A 14326-nucleotide genomic window follows, 5' to 3' on the forward strand; every position below is an offset into this window, starting at 1 on the left:
GTCATTCAGCTGGGGAGGGGAGAACCCCTTGGGAAGCGGTGAGATGGTACCCACCCACCTGTGGTGTGCCAGGAGCCAGGCAGGAAGGGCTGCAGGCAGCTGACGCAGCTGGACCCGCACCCCTCCAACCGACACAGCAGGGGTCTGATCCTTGGAGATGGTCACTGGGTGTTTGCTGGGCGAACCTGCTTCCGGGTCTGCGTGAACGCTGAGGTCAAGGTTGGCACTGGTGTGTGTGGGGAGCCTGGTGGCCACCTTGGCCCTGCCTGTCCCCTCTAGTCCCCTCTAGTCAGCGCATGGGCTGGTGCCATTCCATGCTCTTGGGTGTGGTCTGGGGAATTTCAGCTTTGTGGTTAGGGCCAGCGCTTAGGGGTCCTCGGAGCTGAGCTTGAATCCTGGCCCCCACCAAGGACAAGCCGCACACACTTGGACAAGCTCCCTCACTTGTGGGAGATGGCAGCAGTACCTGTGGAAAGCCCCCGCTTGAAGGGAGCAAGGCCCGTATTGAGAGGGTGACAGGCAGGAAGGCCAGGGTCTCCAAATGGAGGAAATAGGCTGCAAGTGTCAGACAGTTTTTAATCCCTCTCTTGAGTAGCAGGAAGAAGCAAACTACAAATGTCAGACTTTTTTCCCTTCTCTATACAAATTTAAAAGGAGGTTTCTTTTAAAATTCTGTGTTGCCATGACGACACCTGGTTCCACCTGAACTTAACTTTTCTCAAACCTTGAGCTAACCAATGCATTTTTCTTATGGAAATGTTTTTCTTAAGCTATATTAATGAGCTATGTATTTACCCTGGACTCTGTCTTCAACTTGGTTCCGCCTAAGACTCAGAACCAGCCTGACATACTGGTTTGTCAAGTAAAACAGACTGGTTGTCAGGGTCTCCGTGAGCGGCTCTCCCCAACACTTCTCATCCAGGAGACATACAACTGGCAGACTGAACTGTCTGGCATCCTTGGGGCCAGCTGGGGGCTGGTGGTAAGTTCTGGGCTTAGGAGCCAGGGGGACCTTCTGGATCTTGAACCCAAACCTTCTGCCCCATTCCAGACCGTTCCAGGCCAGGTGGTAATCAAGACATTTTTTGGTGTCCATTTTTACTTGACAAACCAGTATGTTTTACTCATGCAAATGTTCTCTTAAGCTGTGTTAATGAGACTACGCCTTTGCTTGGAAACCTGCCTTTCTTCAAGATTCATGTCAATCATTTTATGGCCCGGGACAACTCACCTTGTGCCAACATTATCTCAAAATGCATGTCGTGGGTGAGGGGCCTGGTGCCAGTCTCTGAGTTCTGAGACATTTCCTGTCTCTAATTAGCAGCCTGCTAGTAGCTATATAACATCCGGCTAAAGACTAGCGGGGTGGGGGACACTCTTTCTGCCCCCTTCTGATGTCTGTGTCAGAATATACTTTAATAAAACTTTATTACACAAAAGCTCTGAGTGATCCAGCCTCGTCACTGGCCCCGGATTGAATTCCTCTCCTCCAGAGGCCAAAAATCCCAGTGCCTTTCACGGCTCAGCAACAACTTTCAGCATCCCCTCCATCCCATGTAATAGCCCCAAAGCTCAGGTGAGCTTCCCCGGCGCCCAGCCCTCCATCCTGTATCCCCAGGGCCCAGCTGGGCCTTACGCAGGTGGCCCGAGACTGGAGACTCCGGGATCCAGGGACAGATGTCCCCTCTTCCCAGCCCCTCGGGCAGCAGCGGCCTTCGCTTTAGCTCCTGTTGGCTGTTTCTCATCCTTGAAGCAGGGAGGAGGGGCCAAAGCCCCCGGTATCCAGGGGGCGGGGCCTGGGTACTATTCCGATGACGCCTGGCTGCTGGGGAGGGGCGGTGGGGGGACAGGAAACCGGGGCCTTTCCGCCTGATGTGGGTGCAGTGGCCCGCCTACCACAGGCCGGGCTGTGGTAGGATCAGCCAGAGACAGAGAACTGGGCCCTTCTGACTCATCCCTCCCCCGCGAGGAGTCAGGCACACTGGGGCCATGCAGCAGGAGCTGCTGGGGAAAACTTTCCTCAGGTCGGTCGGGACCCCCTGACCGGCAGGACTGTAGGTAGTCCCTGCAATCTGAACAACGGGGTCTCCAGCCTACACAGGTGGTGAGAGCTTCACGGAGGAGGCCGTGGCGCTGGTGTAATTTCTTTGAACATTTCCAGGCCACTATTGGCCTGTTTGTAGGTTTGAGTTGTTATTCAGTCGCTCAGTAGTGTCTGACTCTTTGCGACCCCACGGCCTGCAGCGTGCCACGCTTCCCTGTCCTTCACTGTCTCCCAGAGCTTGATTAAACTCATGTCCATTGAGTCGATGATGCCATCCAACCATCTCATCCTCTGCCATCCCCTTCTCCTCCTGCCTTCAATCTTTCCCAGCATCGGGTCTTTTCCAATGAATTGGCTCTTTGCAGCAGTCAGCATCAGTGCTTCCAATGAATATTCAGGGCTGATCTCCTTTAGAACGGACTGGTTGGATCTCCGTGCAGTTAAGGGACTCTCGAGAGTCTTCTCCAACACCACAGTTCGAAAGCAGAGTAGTCCCTCAAAATCATGCCCAGGGTTGTTAGTGAATCCTGCTCTGTGCCCAGCCCTGTGCTAAGCTTCATCAGCTTTCTTTCTCACAATCCAAATATTTGAAAGATTTTGTGATCATCTTTCCCATTTCATGGATAAGGACAGCTGAGGCCTGTGGAGGTTAAGTGCTCTGCTCAGGGTAAAGCATCAGCAGTAGGAGTCAGCCCAGCCCTGGCTGGTCCCACAGCCAGGATGTCCAACCTGCATTCACCCTGCCTCCTCCCACGCCTTTGGGTAAACTTCTCAAGGAGGCTTGCGACACCATGCATGTCCCAGGGTCAAAACATGTGGACACTGGAGTGACCTGCTCTGGAGACATCGAGGCTCATGAGAAATAGCCAAGCCTCTCTGCTGATGGTGAAAAGTTGGTGGATGGTCAACTCTGGATGCTTGTCTTCGGAACCATGATTGTGAGAACTTGCCCCCATCTGAGGTGCCTGAAGGATGTGTGTACTGGTTCCGTGGGGTCTGTGGATAAGCCATGAGGCCCAGGGACTCCAGAGATTGTGTGCAAACCACACGTTTGGATTGGTGTGGATCTGGAGAGAAGGCCCATAGACCTCACAGGGTTTCAGATTGAGGGGGCATGACCCCAAAGAGAAAGAAGCCCTGGGGCTTCCAGTCACCCCTGGGCTGACCCAGACCTCAGAGGCTCAGTCTGGACACCATCAGATCACATCCTCCCAAGGCTGCACTGGCTGAGCTACATATGGGCATCCTGCTTACCTTTAAGGTTGTTTCAGGACACAGCACTGCTAAACTTGTCCTTGGACTTACTAGGTATGAGGTCTTAAGGACAGTGATACCTGCTCAGGGCTCTCGAGGAGAGCCTTTTGGATAAATCTTGTGTTGGATTCAGTAACAGGAATAGTTGGGTATCTCTTGAGCAGGTGCTTTAATCTTCACTTCATGGATCCTATGCAACACGTAAATGAAGTATTTCCCTTTTCTCATCGGCTGCCAGGTAACTCCGACCTGTCTGTGTAACCTCATGGGCTGTTGTGCACTGACCTGGCTCCTCGTTCTTTCGGACTTTCATACCCCTGTTTTCCCCTTGCCTCATTTTCATCACATTATTTTCCTTAGGAAGAAAAAACTTTGCTGTTTTATGTGTTCTAGACTTAACTAAACAAACATGTATGGTGGATCATCACTGGCTACTGCAGACACAGGGATTAAGCATTTCCTTTCTGCAGGCTCCATCCCAGAGGCCTGTTTGCCAACTCTGTGCCCCCATCCATCTCTTCCCCCATCCAGTTCCCTCTGCTTCTTGCTCCAGTTTCGGGGACCCCAGAGCCTCAGGGCTCCTCCATACTGACTCCAGACTCTGATGAGCTGTGTCATCTGATACAATGATCAGGTTTTTCCCTCTCCTTCTCCTGTCTTCCCGGACTTCACAAAAGCAGGGGAAAAGGGAACAAGGAGAAAAACCAGGAGGGGAGTCATTTCCCCAACTGGGCCTTAGCTGCTCTTCCCAAAGCCTCAGGTCCCTTTTTGGAGGTCTCCCCCTTTTTCAGCTCCTGTCTTGTCTCAGCAGCCCCAGGTGACTTCTGTCCCCCGCCTGAGCAGACTGAGCCATTTTTCTGGCTGAAAGATGGCGAATGCAACCCTGGTGCCTTGGAATTGCCGGTGGAGAGAACCAGCCAGCAGTGCCCTGGGGAGAGCTGTGCCCTGGGGGCACAGTGAGATGCCAGTGCTGGGTTTAAGTGCCACACCCTGTCATCAGTTGTCCCTCCAGTTCTTGCATGAGGTGGCTTCTCTCTGTTTCCCAAAGTTAATAAACTCAAACTGGATCAACATGCTCAGTATAAACTGTGCCTTCCTCCCACCCGTCTCCTAGCTCCTCCCACCTGGCAGCTACAGTTAACTGGTTCAGTGCAAGTTCTTGTGGTTGTTTATGCATAGATTCAAATAAATGTGTGTGTGTGTATAGATACATTCACATACATTCCCTTTTAAAAAAAATGAGAAATGGTGGCACGCTATTGCCCATGTCTTTTTCCTGTCCCTAGACTTTAAATTTTTTTTTTTTTTACTTAATAATCTTGGGTGATTGTTCTACCTTGGTACTTAAACATCTCTGGAGCCTTCTCTGACAGAATCGGTTAAAAAGAAAATGCTAGGGTGGGGGAGAATGTTAATAAAGAAAGGGTTAAGTCTCTAGGGAAGAGAAGGGATGCTCATGGGTAGGTGTTAGGAGGTTTAAGAGCCTTCTAATTGTGTGTGTAAAACTGTGGGCACAAATGGATCTTCAGGGACGAAGGATTGTGTCTCTCCAAGGGGGTCTGTGACCCAGAAAAGACAAAGAACCACAGCATTGGGTTGTGTGGATTAAACAGAGCAGGAGGCAGAGGTTAACTCGTCAAAGGGCAGCGTCCCTTGGTTCTTGGGCCTCACCGGGGCAGCCACGGAGCGGGCTGAGACAGGGGCAGAGCTGCCAGCCCTGGTAGCCTCTTGGAAGGTGACTGGAGCCTTCCCACTTCCGAAGGAGGGTTCCTGCATCGTTCAGGGAGGGTGGTCCTAACCCTGAGGATGAAGTACAAGGGCTTCCCGGGATCGGACTATTCCGATGGCCAGACCTGGGAAGCCCTTAAGGGTCACTGGGTTTAGGAAAAAACCGAGGCACAAAGAGGCCAGGCGATGAGTCTAAGGTCACTAGCCAGGCAAATGCAGAGCCTGTGGGTTGCTCCAGCCTATGACATTCGGTGTTCCTTCCCTGCCGGAGCGGAAGGAGACCAGGGAGCTGAGGCCCTCCGGCTGCTATGAGGCTGCCTGTTGCCGCCTGCCTCATGGTGTGTGGGTGAGGGAAGAGGGGAGCACAGAGCAGAGCCCGCAGCCCGGGTGGGCGTGTCATCCCCCCACCTCGCTGCTCCTGCAACATCGTCTCCCCGCCGCCTGCCTGCCTGCGTCCTCACATTAGACTGCAGCCAGCCAGCCCGGAATTCTGAACCCAGCCGAGACGCCGCGCTAAGGGGCGGCACTGCAGGATGTGGCCACTAGAGGGCAGCAGGGAAGCCACTGCGGCGGTTCCGCAGGAGAGAGCTCGCCGACTGGGAAGAGTGTGCAGAAAGGCAGGGGCTCCGGGCAGAGGCTTGCCTGGCAGAGGTCTGGGCACAGCGGTCAGGGAGCATGTCTGCCTCACCGTCACAGTCAGTGCTGAGGGGTTCTGAGGGACCTCCTTGACATAGAAAGCACGCGAGGCATCAATGACAATAAAAATAACTTAACATTTATTGAGCACTTCCTCCTCGCTGCTGCTGCTGCTGCTAAGTCGCTTCAGTCGTGTCCGACTCTGTGCGACCCCATAGACGGCAGCCCACCAGGCTCCCCCGTCCCTGGGATTCTCCAGGCAAGAACACTGGAGTGGGTTGCCGTTTCCTTCTCCAATCCCCGCTAGACACTGTACGAAGTAATCCGTCCTAAAAAAACAGCCTTGTTAAAATTATCCCCATTTCTTAGGTGAGAAAACCAGAGGTCCGGGGAGACTAGGGGAATCTGGTCATCCACAGGGCTGGTGCCAGAGCCAACGTCCCAAGCGCAAGGCTGTACCATATTATACGCCTGTTCAGATGACCACTGCTACGGTTATACTTACTTTACGGGTGGGGAAACTGAGGCTCAGAGAAAATGAGTGAGTCACTCAGGCCCGCGTCCTGCAGAGTGACAGGTCCAGGTAGGTGTGGTTTCGTGGCTTGAGCTCTTGGCTCTGAATTCTCGTTCTCCCAGGTGGAGGTATTCCCACTCCCATCCTGTACCCTAATTTGAAGGTGGCTGGTTCTGAAGTCTGAACTTTCCTTTGAGAGTGGGTGACTCCCAAGAGAAGTTAGATTCTGGACGCCCACGTCTAAGGCTTGCCTGGATTTTGACTCACCAGAGGTGGAGGGAGGCCAGGCCAGAGGCTTCAAGAAGCCCCAGCGAGGGGCTCTGGGGCCCACAGTCCAGCTTAGAGGATGGGGGTATTGATATCCCTTGCAGTGGCCAGAGCTCCCCTGGGAACAATGGGGCCGGGCCTCAGGGCCTCTGGTTTCCAGGGCAGTTGCTTCCAGCATACCAAGGACGCTTGGCGGACCCTGGGCCTGGTTCTGCCAGGCTGGCAGGAGAGCAGGGGCATTTCTAGGAGGGCCTGACTTCCTCCATCTTCCCGTTCCCATGCCCTGGCTTTGCCCTCCTTGGGGGTGGGGGGTGGGAGGGGTGACAACGGGGTGGCCTGCCTTCAACATCTTCCCCTCCCGGGTGTCCAGATTGCACCTTGTAAATCTGAGTCCTGCTTTTTAAGGGATTTATAGCATCGCAATGATGCTTTAATTCCTTCTGATTTATTGGCAAAGACTGCAGCTTCCAATCCTGGCCTTACAGTTTTTGGGGGTGGTGGTGGTTCAGGGAAGTGAGGGGAAGAAACTTAAAATGGTTTCCTCCTTGAAAGATGCTCATCTCTAAAGAAAACCTTGGGTGAATTGTTTTTGGAACGGGAATCTTAAGAGTTAAGGGAAGCCTCTGTAAAGCTTCCATTTCCTGTCTTGGTGAGGACCAAAGGGTGCTGAAAGTAGTTGAAGAGGGGGTAGGTCAGGGAGGGGGATTTTGAGCATGCCGCCTGGCTGGAATCTTGGCTCTAAGCTTGGAGAAGTTACCTAACCGTGTAGAACCTCAGTTTTCTTATCTGTAAAATGGAACTATGACCCCACAGGGTTACTGTGAGCACTAGATGAGCTGATGCCTGGAAAGGGAGCATATGACTGGGAGAAACATCACGAGTGGCCAGAAGTACTTGCTTTCCTTCATGTTATTTTACCCATAGTGCTCAGAATAGCACCTGGCTCATGCTAGATAATAACATGCTTGTGAATAAATACAAAGGAAATATGGCCGAATGAAATAGCACTGGCACTGAAGAATGGACTCCTGAATAATTTAAAAATATTACTCTGCATGAATATCGGTGACTTTCCCTACCTGTCCTCTAAAGACGTTCACGTTGGTCTTGGGGCACTTGGGCAGGGCTGGCCTGCACTCTGCATGGGGCACATATAAAGCTGAGACGCTGTTCTCTGTGGGTCCTCCGAGCAACCGTGCTGATGGAGACAGCATCTTCTGCTCTCGTGGGGTGAGGCAGTGTGGGATGGGGGTGCGTTTCTCAGCTTACACCGGAGGTTCCCCAGAACCTCTGACTGCGCCTTTCCCCTGTTTACTGCCACCTGGTGACATGGTACTGCTTCCTCTAAGCACCAAGTAGGGTTTCACACCTAAAACAGGCCTCCCCAAGCCACCGCCAGCCCATTGCTGTCTCACCCCAGCCTCTGTGCCCATCCCTAAGCTTCAGCATGTTTCTTCTCCACCAAACTGATGGTAGAAGAGCCACAGTGCCAGGCCCAAGAGTCTGATCCAGAGGGACTTGAGTCTCCTACTTCTTACTTGCTTACCACGCCCATTAACGTAGTCTCTGAGCCTTAGTTTCATCATCTGAACAATGGGAGTGAGGACCCTGACCTTCCAGCAGGGGCTCTCAGGAAAACAGACTCTCTCCCTGGTGTGGAGAGCTGGGTGAGTGAGCTGAACCCAACAGCACTCATTTGGGAAATGAGGACCCACTCGTCCCGCCCCCAAGGGGAATTGTGCCCAACAGTGAACGTGGGAAGAGTACTCAGAAGGCACAGGCGTTCACCCAACCTCCACGAGCCAGTAGTTCAACCAGACCAGACAGCAAAGGGAAGAGCGTGCTCTAAGTCTCAGAAGTCATCTGAACGTCGCCTTCTAACATCTGGTGCCTCTCGCGCTGATTCACAAATGAGCAGGGGACATTAATTACGTGCATGTCTGAAGACCCAATATGGGTAGCCTGGAGGAACAGTAAGTCAGGTCTCCTTGGAGGGAAGGAGCGTGGGCTCTGGGGAACCTGCTGGATGGGGGTTAAGCCAGGCATGTGGGTTCAGGCAGTTTTCTCCACGTCTCTGTGCCTCAGCTTTCTTGCCTGTGAAATGGAACCGATACTGGCTCCCACGTAAAGTTCTTGCGGAGCACTGATGAGCAAAGGTAGGTAAACCGCTTAGTGCTTAGGAAATACTCATTGGATACTAACCAAAACGATGCTGTGACCTTGGTGCTTTGACTTAGGGTTTGCAAAGAGCATGAAGGTCAGGGACGCTCCCTGGTCCACTTTTGCTTTGAGTTTCAGGTAGTCGTTCTCCTCTCTCTGTGTGGGTGGAAGAGGAACCTCGCTTCCTTTCTGTCCCTTCCTCCCGGGCTTCAGCGGGTGGGCTGCCTCCACTGAGCTGCCGTTTCCACCTGGAGATCTGGGGTGAGGCTCCTTGCTCTTCCCGACTTCCGCTAACCCCCATTGGGGAAAATCACTGAACAAGGTGAATCGCAAAGGGTCAGGATGCTGCGGATTTTAAGTGCAGAACCCATTTGGACTGTGCTCCAGCCGGCCCCGTTTTCTGGGATAACTTTGACCCCTACGGTACCGTTGTTGGGCACTAGGCTTTGGGTCTGGTTGGGTCAGTCCGATCACCAGAGCTGAACTGAGCTGGCCAGCTTGGGGGTGTTTGTGTCCAGTGGATTTCTGTGCACCTCTCTTGGGTGGTAGCTGGGAGGGGTGCCTCTCTGGGGTGGTTCCCTAAATGGGGCACTGACTCTTAGCTGGGCATGCAGGCTTGCCAGCCCCCTGCCCACTGGAGCATCACTCTCTCATAGGGTATGGGTAGTGGGTGGGAGAGGTGGGTGAAGGGGGTGGGATGCTGCCTGGGACTCAGATGGCTGGACCCAGGGACTCAGAGATGGCACTGGGTTACCTGGAGCCCTGAGTCTCAGTGGGTAGATCTAGGAGAGCAGACAGGGCTTGCGTTGCCCAGCCCTAGGGAGCTGTCCATGGGGCATGCGACACAGGGGAGAAGAGGTGGGAGAGGGCACTGGGAGCCCCGCTTCAGCACCACTCCTCTCCCTGTCTCCTTGCAGTCTGCTGGCCACGGGACTGCTGCACGGGCTGTGACTGCCAGCGAGGCCTGGAGACCCGGCAGCTGTGGACTGCCCAGTGCCGAACAGCCCCTTTGGTGAGTTGGTGGAGCCCTCCCTCGCCTTTGCCTTCCCCAGGATGGGTCACTGAGCTGGCCTCTCTCGGCTGGAGGGGAGGCGGGGGGGCAACTTCCAGATGCTCAGGTTGGCCCCTACCCCGGGACCCCAGCTCACCCCCCCTTTCCCTGCCCTCCCATTCCCCGCATTTCTTCTGTTCCTTGAGATGCCCCTTCTCTTCCACCCTTCTCTTCTCTCTGCCCGGCCTGGGTTCTCTGGGGCCACTGAGGAATCACAGTGGGGTCCCCGAGCTCACCCTGTGGGCTGAAGGGGGTGAGGGCCTAAGGGTGGAGGCCCTTGAGGACTGGCTGGGGGAGGGGTGCTGGAGGAACAGTTCATCCAGCTAAACCAGTTCACTCACGTGCCCCATGACCAGGACCCCTTTCTCAGTAGTTGTGTCTGACTCTGCGACCCCACAGACTGTGGAGCCCACCAGGCTCCTCTGTCCATGGGATTCTATAGGCAAGAATACTGGAGTGGGTTGCCATTTCCTTCTCCAGGGGATCTTCCCCACCCAGGGACTGAACCTGTGTCTCTTGAGTCTCCTGCACTGGCAGGCGGATTCTCTACCAATAGCGCCACCTGGGGGCCACCCCCTTCCTTAGGGGCCAGGAGCAAATCCTAGAGGCCACTGGGGCCTGGGAAGGGGTGTTTCTCAGCAGCCGCTGGACCCTGTCTGCTCTGGGCCACCTGCCTCTGAGGGAGTCCATGAGCCCCGGGAGTCCTCCACTGGAATAAGCTGGTCACCTGCATCTGTAAATTGGGTGGGGGGAGCAGGAAGGGCTTGATGCCATTGTCCACCTTCCCCAGCCTGGTGGCCAGAGGTTGCTAGCAGCCCACCCACTCAAGGCGTGCAAGGGTTCTTTTTGCACGGGGCCTTGGGTCAGGGGGCGGCATCTGACACGGACCCTTCTTCCTCCTGGGGGTGGGCAGAAGACAGAGGAAAGAGGACCACATGGGGAAGTGGGTGCCAGCTCATGGGAGTGGAAGAAGATGCAGGTGGCCCAGGAGATGCCAGCAGGGGTGGATAGGCAGAGACAGGGGAATGGCTTGAGGTGGGTGGGAACTGGTCATTCCCCAGGTATGGGAGTTGAGGGAGTTAGGGTCTTGCCCGGTCAGGCCCCACTAAGGTACTCAGTTCTGATGGGAGGCCCCACAGTATTCTGTAGGTTAGACCCTGGGGTATGGGAATGGGTTTGTTCAGTCCCTAAGAGCCCCCGGGAGTCCCCAGAGAATGGTAAAGTCTAGCGTAGGAGCCCCTTCAGTGCTCAGGTGTATTTGGGAGCACTAAGCCATGGAACTGGGGCCCCTCCCCTGAGGGCTGGAGACCCAGCTCCTCTCGGGGAGCAAGCTGGTGCCCCCCTCCGGCCGTCAGGGGCACCCAAGCCTGGCTGCTCCCTGACAGCTGCCTGCCTTGGCCCCCAGACCTCACATGCTGGAGAAGCAGCCCCATGAAGGTGCCCAGCCATGCAATGTTCCTGGAAGGCCGTCCTCCTCCTTGCCCTGGCCTCCATCGCCATTCAATACACGGCCATCCGCACCTTCACGGCCAAGTCCTTCCACACCTGCCCAGGCCTGGCGGAGGCTGGGCTGGCCGAGCGGCTGTGCGAGGAGGGCCCCACGTTCGCCTATAACCTCTCGCGCAAGACCCACATCCTTATCCTGGCCACCACGCGCAGCGGCTCCTCCTTCGTGGGCCAGCTCTTCAACCAGCACCTGGACGTCTTCTACCTGTTTGAGCCCCTCTACCACGTGCAGAACACACTCATCCCCCGCTTCACCCAGGGCAAGAGCCCAGCCGATCGGCGGGTCATGCTGGGCGCCAGCCGGGACCTCCTGAGGAGCCTCTACGACTGCGATCTCTACTTCCTGGAGAACTACATCAAGCCGCCGCCCGTCAACCACACCACCGACAGGATCTTCCGCCGCGGGGCTAGCCGCGTGCTGTGCTCGCGGCCGGTGTGCGACGCCCCGGGCTCGGGGGACCTGGTGCTGGAGGAGGGGGACTGCGTGCGCAGGTGCGGCCTGCTGAACCTGACGGTGGCCGCCGAGGCCTGCCGCGAGCGCAGCCACGTGGCCATCAAGACGGTGCGCGTACCTGAGGTCAACGACCTGCGGGCCCTGGTGGAAGACCCCCGCCTAAACCTCAAGGTCATCCAGCTGGTCCGGGACCCCCGGGGCATCCTGGCCTCCCGCAGTGAGACCTTCCGCGACACGTACCGCCTCTGGCGGCTCTGGTACGGCACCGGGCGGAAGCCCTACAACCTGGACGTGACGCAGCTGACCACGGTGTGCGAGGACTTCTCCAACTCCGTGTCCACCGGCCTCATGCGGCCACCGTGGCTCAAGGGCAAGTACATGCTGGTGCGCTACGAGGACCTGGCCAGGAACCCCATGAAGAAGACCGAGGAGATCTACGGGTTCCTGGGCATCCCCCTGGACAGCCACGTGGCGCGCTGGATCCAGAACAACACGCGGGGAGACCCCACCTTGGGGAAGCACAAGTACGGCACGGTGCGAAACTCGGCGGCCACGGCCGAGAAGTGGCGCTTCCGCCTCTCCTACGACATCGTGGCCTTCGCCCAGAACGCCTGCCAGCGGGTGCTAGCGCAGCTGGGCTACAAGATGGCCAGCTCGGAGGAGGAGCTCAAGAACCCCTCCATCAGCCTGGTGGAGGAGCGGGACTTCCGCCCTTTCTCGTGACCGGGGCTCCGCGGGTGGGGGTAGGGGGCACAGGGTGTCGGTTTTGATAACATGGACCGTTTTTAACTGTTGCCTTATTTCCCCCTTCCCTCTCCACCCGTCTTTGGTGTCCTACCTGCCCCCTGTCCGCCCCCCTCCCCTTCCACCTGCCTCTCTTTGTCTCTGAAATTTGCACTATGTCTTGGACAGGAATCCCTGGGGCAGAGGGGGCGAAGTGGGGTCCAGCTCCCACCCCACCCCGTTCAGACACTCGAGTGTGTGTCCCTGGTGGATGGTGACAATGTTTACAAGCACCACACTTACACATTCACATGCGCACGCACGCACGCACGCACACACATACACACACACACACACACACACACGGGCGCCTGAGAGGAGAGACACCCCAAACCACACAACTTCTGAGGTTTTTGAATGGACGAGTGGTCAGGGTATGGTAGTTTTTGCACTGTCTTACTTCAACAAGGTAAGAGGTTAAAAGCAAAAAGGCCACCTCTCTCTAATTTATGAATGGTGTTTATCCCTCCGCATCCTGCTTCTGCTCCCCAATACCTGCTGCCCCCCACTCCTTGGAGCAGAGAAAACTGCCCTTTCCTGCCCATCCTTGCCTGTCGGTGAGCAGGTTTTTACTGTGAGGTGAATGTGGACCTTGTTTATTTCTTCCAGTCTGTGGCAACGCTGTCTGTCTGTCTGTCTGAGTTTTGTGGCTGCCCCTGGACTAGTGATGGCTGATAAATATTATGGTTTTCTGATTGATCTTGGGGTCCATCTGTGATATCTCTTTGTGCCAAAAAAAAAAAAAAAAAAGTGGTTCAGTTTGCTAAATGAACATTGAAATGCTTTATCTGTGTTTTCTGTAAATAAAAGAGTGCAATAATGTCTGAGTGTGATTATGGGACATGTGAAAGGGTGAAGGCAGAACTTGGTGGGGTCTAGGTGTTTCTGGCTTTGGGGAGGAGAGACATGGAGATGGAGGAGGGGATTCGATGACCAGCTGCTGGTTTTCAGGATTCGTATCACCCTCAACACCCTCAACAGTTTGTTCACAGTTTCATTTCCCTTCGGTTAGTTGAGACCAGTCACCTGATAGCCAGGGGGTGATGCTCAAAATATTTACCAAGTGGTGTGGCTTGCTGGATCAGTGTCTGGAGATCCTGATGTCCTGGTGACTCTTTCCTGTGCCAGATGTTACTCCTTTTATTGCTGGGTCTGGGGCCAGGATAGCCGGGGAGGGAAAAGTATTCCAGAGTGGGTCGACTCAGGGCAGTGGCCTCTCAGTGGTCTGGATGCATTTAGTACTTTAACAGCTAGTGCAGGTGGCCTGTGGTCTACACTGGCGGAATACCAGTCCTGCTTACTTTCCTTCTGATCCTTGGCGATCTAGCAGCTGCCTCCGAGCGGCTTCCCCAGCTCTTATTCCAAGAAAACAGCTGGTCCCTGGGGTGGAGTTCACAGCTTTGTTGGGCTGGGACAGAGAGAACTCCTGGGATTAGGCAGCCCCAGAGGTCCAGAGGATGAGATGGCTGGATGGCATCACCGACGCGATGGACATGGGTTTGGGTGGACTCCGGGAGTTGGTGATGAACAGGGAGGCCTGGCGTGCTGCGGTTCATGGGGTCGCAAAGAGTCAGACACGACCAAGCAACTGAACTGAACTGAACTGAGAGGTCCTGGGCTTCTCAAGCTTGGAAGAGCTGTCACCCAGCCTTCAAGGGGTTTATTTGTGATAAACAAGCCTGCATGACAGAGAATCAGAAGCCAGAGTGCTGGCCTGTTTCTAGGGTCTAAAGACCAAATCTTAGAGCTCTCTTGGACGACCTGCGTGCCCTGGTTCCTGCCCACCTCCAGCTTCACCCGAGCTGTGTTCCCCTTCACATTCACTCTGGTCTTTTGGCTTTCTTTCAATTCCTTGAACACACTGAGGTTACTGCTCCCAATTTGTTCCCCTCTCCCTGTAACCACACCCTTGGGTAGTGTCCCTTCCCC

At 55.2% G+C, this 14326-nt stretch overlaps 1 protein-coding gene across 9 annotated transcripts in view; it reads left to right on the forward strand.

Moving 5' to 3' along the window:
* Nucleotides 1-13219, forward strand: part of CHST1 (carbohydrate sulfotransferase 1) — a 92677-nt gene extending 79458 nt beyond the window's left edge. For 6 of the 9 annotated variants that reach the window (XM_070383496.1, XM_070383498.1, XM_070383501.1 and 3 more), the window contains 2 exons: nucleotides 9521-9615; nucleotides 11060-13219. In XM_070383496.1, the coding sequence (XP_070239597.1) occupies nucleotides 11102-12337 (1236 nt within the window). In that variant the 5' untranslated portion in view covers nucleotides 9521-9615; nucleotides 11060-11101 and the 3' untranslated portion in view covers nucleotides 12338-13219. Of the gene's footprint in view, nucleotides 1-6762; nucleotides 8417-8528; nucleotides 8600-8735; nucleotides 8865-9520; nucleotides 9616-11059 lie in introns of those variants that run through there. The other 3 variants (XM_070383493.1, XM_070383500.1, XM_070383499.1) reach the window with 3 other exon arrangements.
* The last annotated feature ends 1107 nt before the right edge of the window (nucleotides 13220-14326 follow it).

Source organism: Bos mutus, chromosome 15, assembly GCF_027580195.1.
Source record: "Bos mutus isolate GX-2022 chromosome 15, NWIPB_WYAK_1.1, whole genome shotgun sequence".
NCBI lineage: Eukaryota > Metazoa > Chordata > Mammalia > Artiodactyla > Bovidae > Bos > Bos mutus.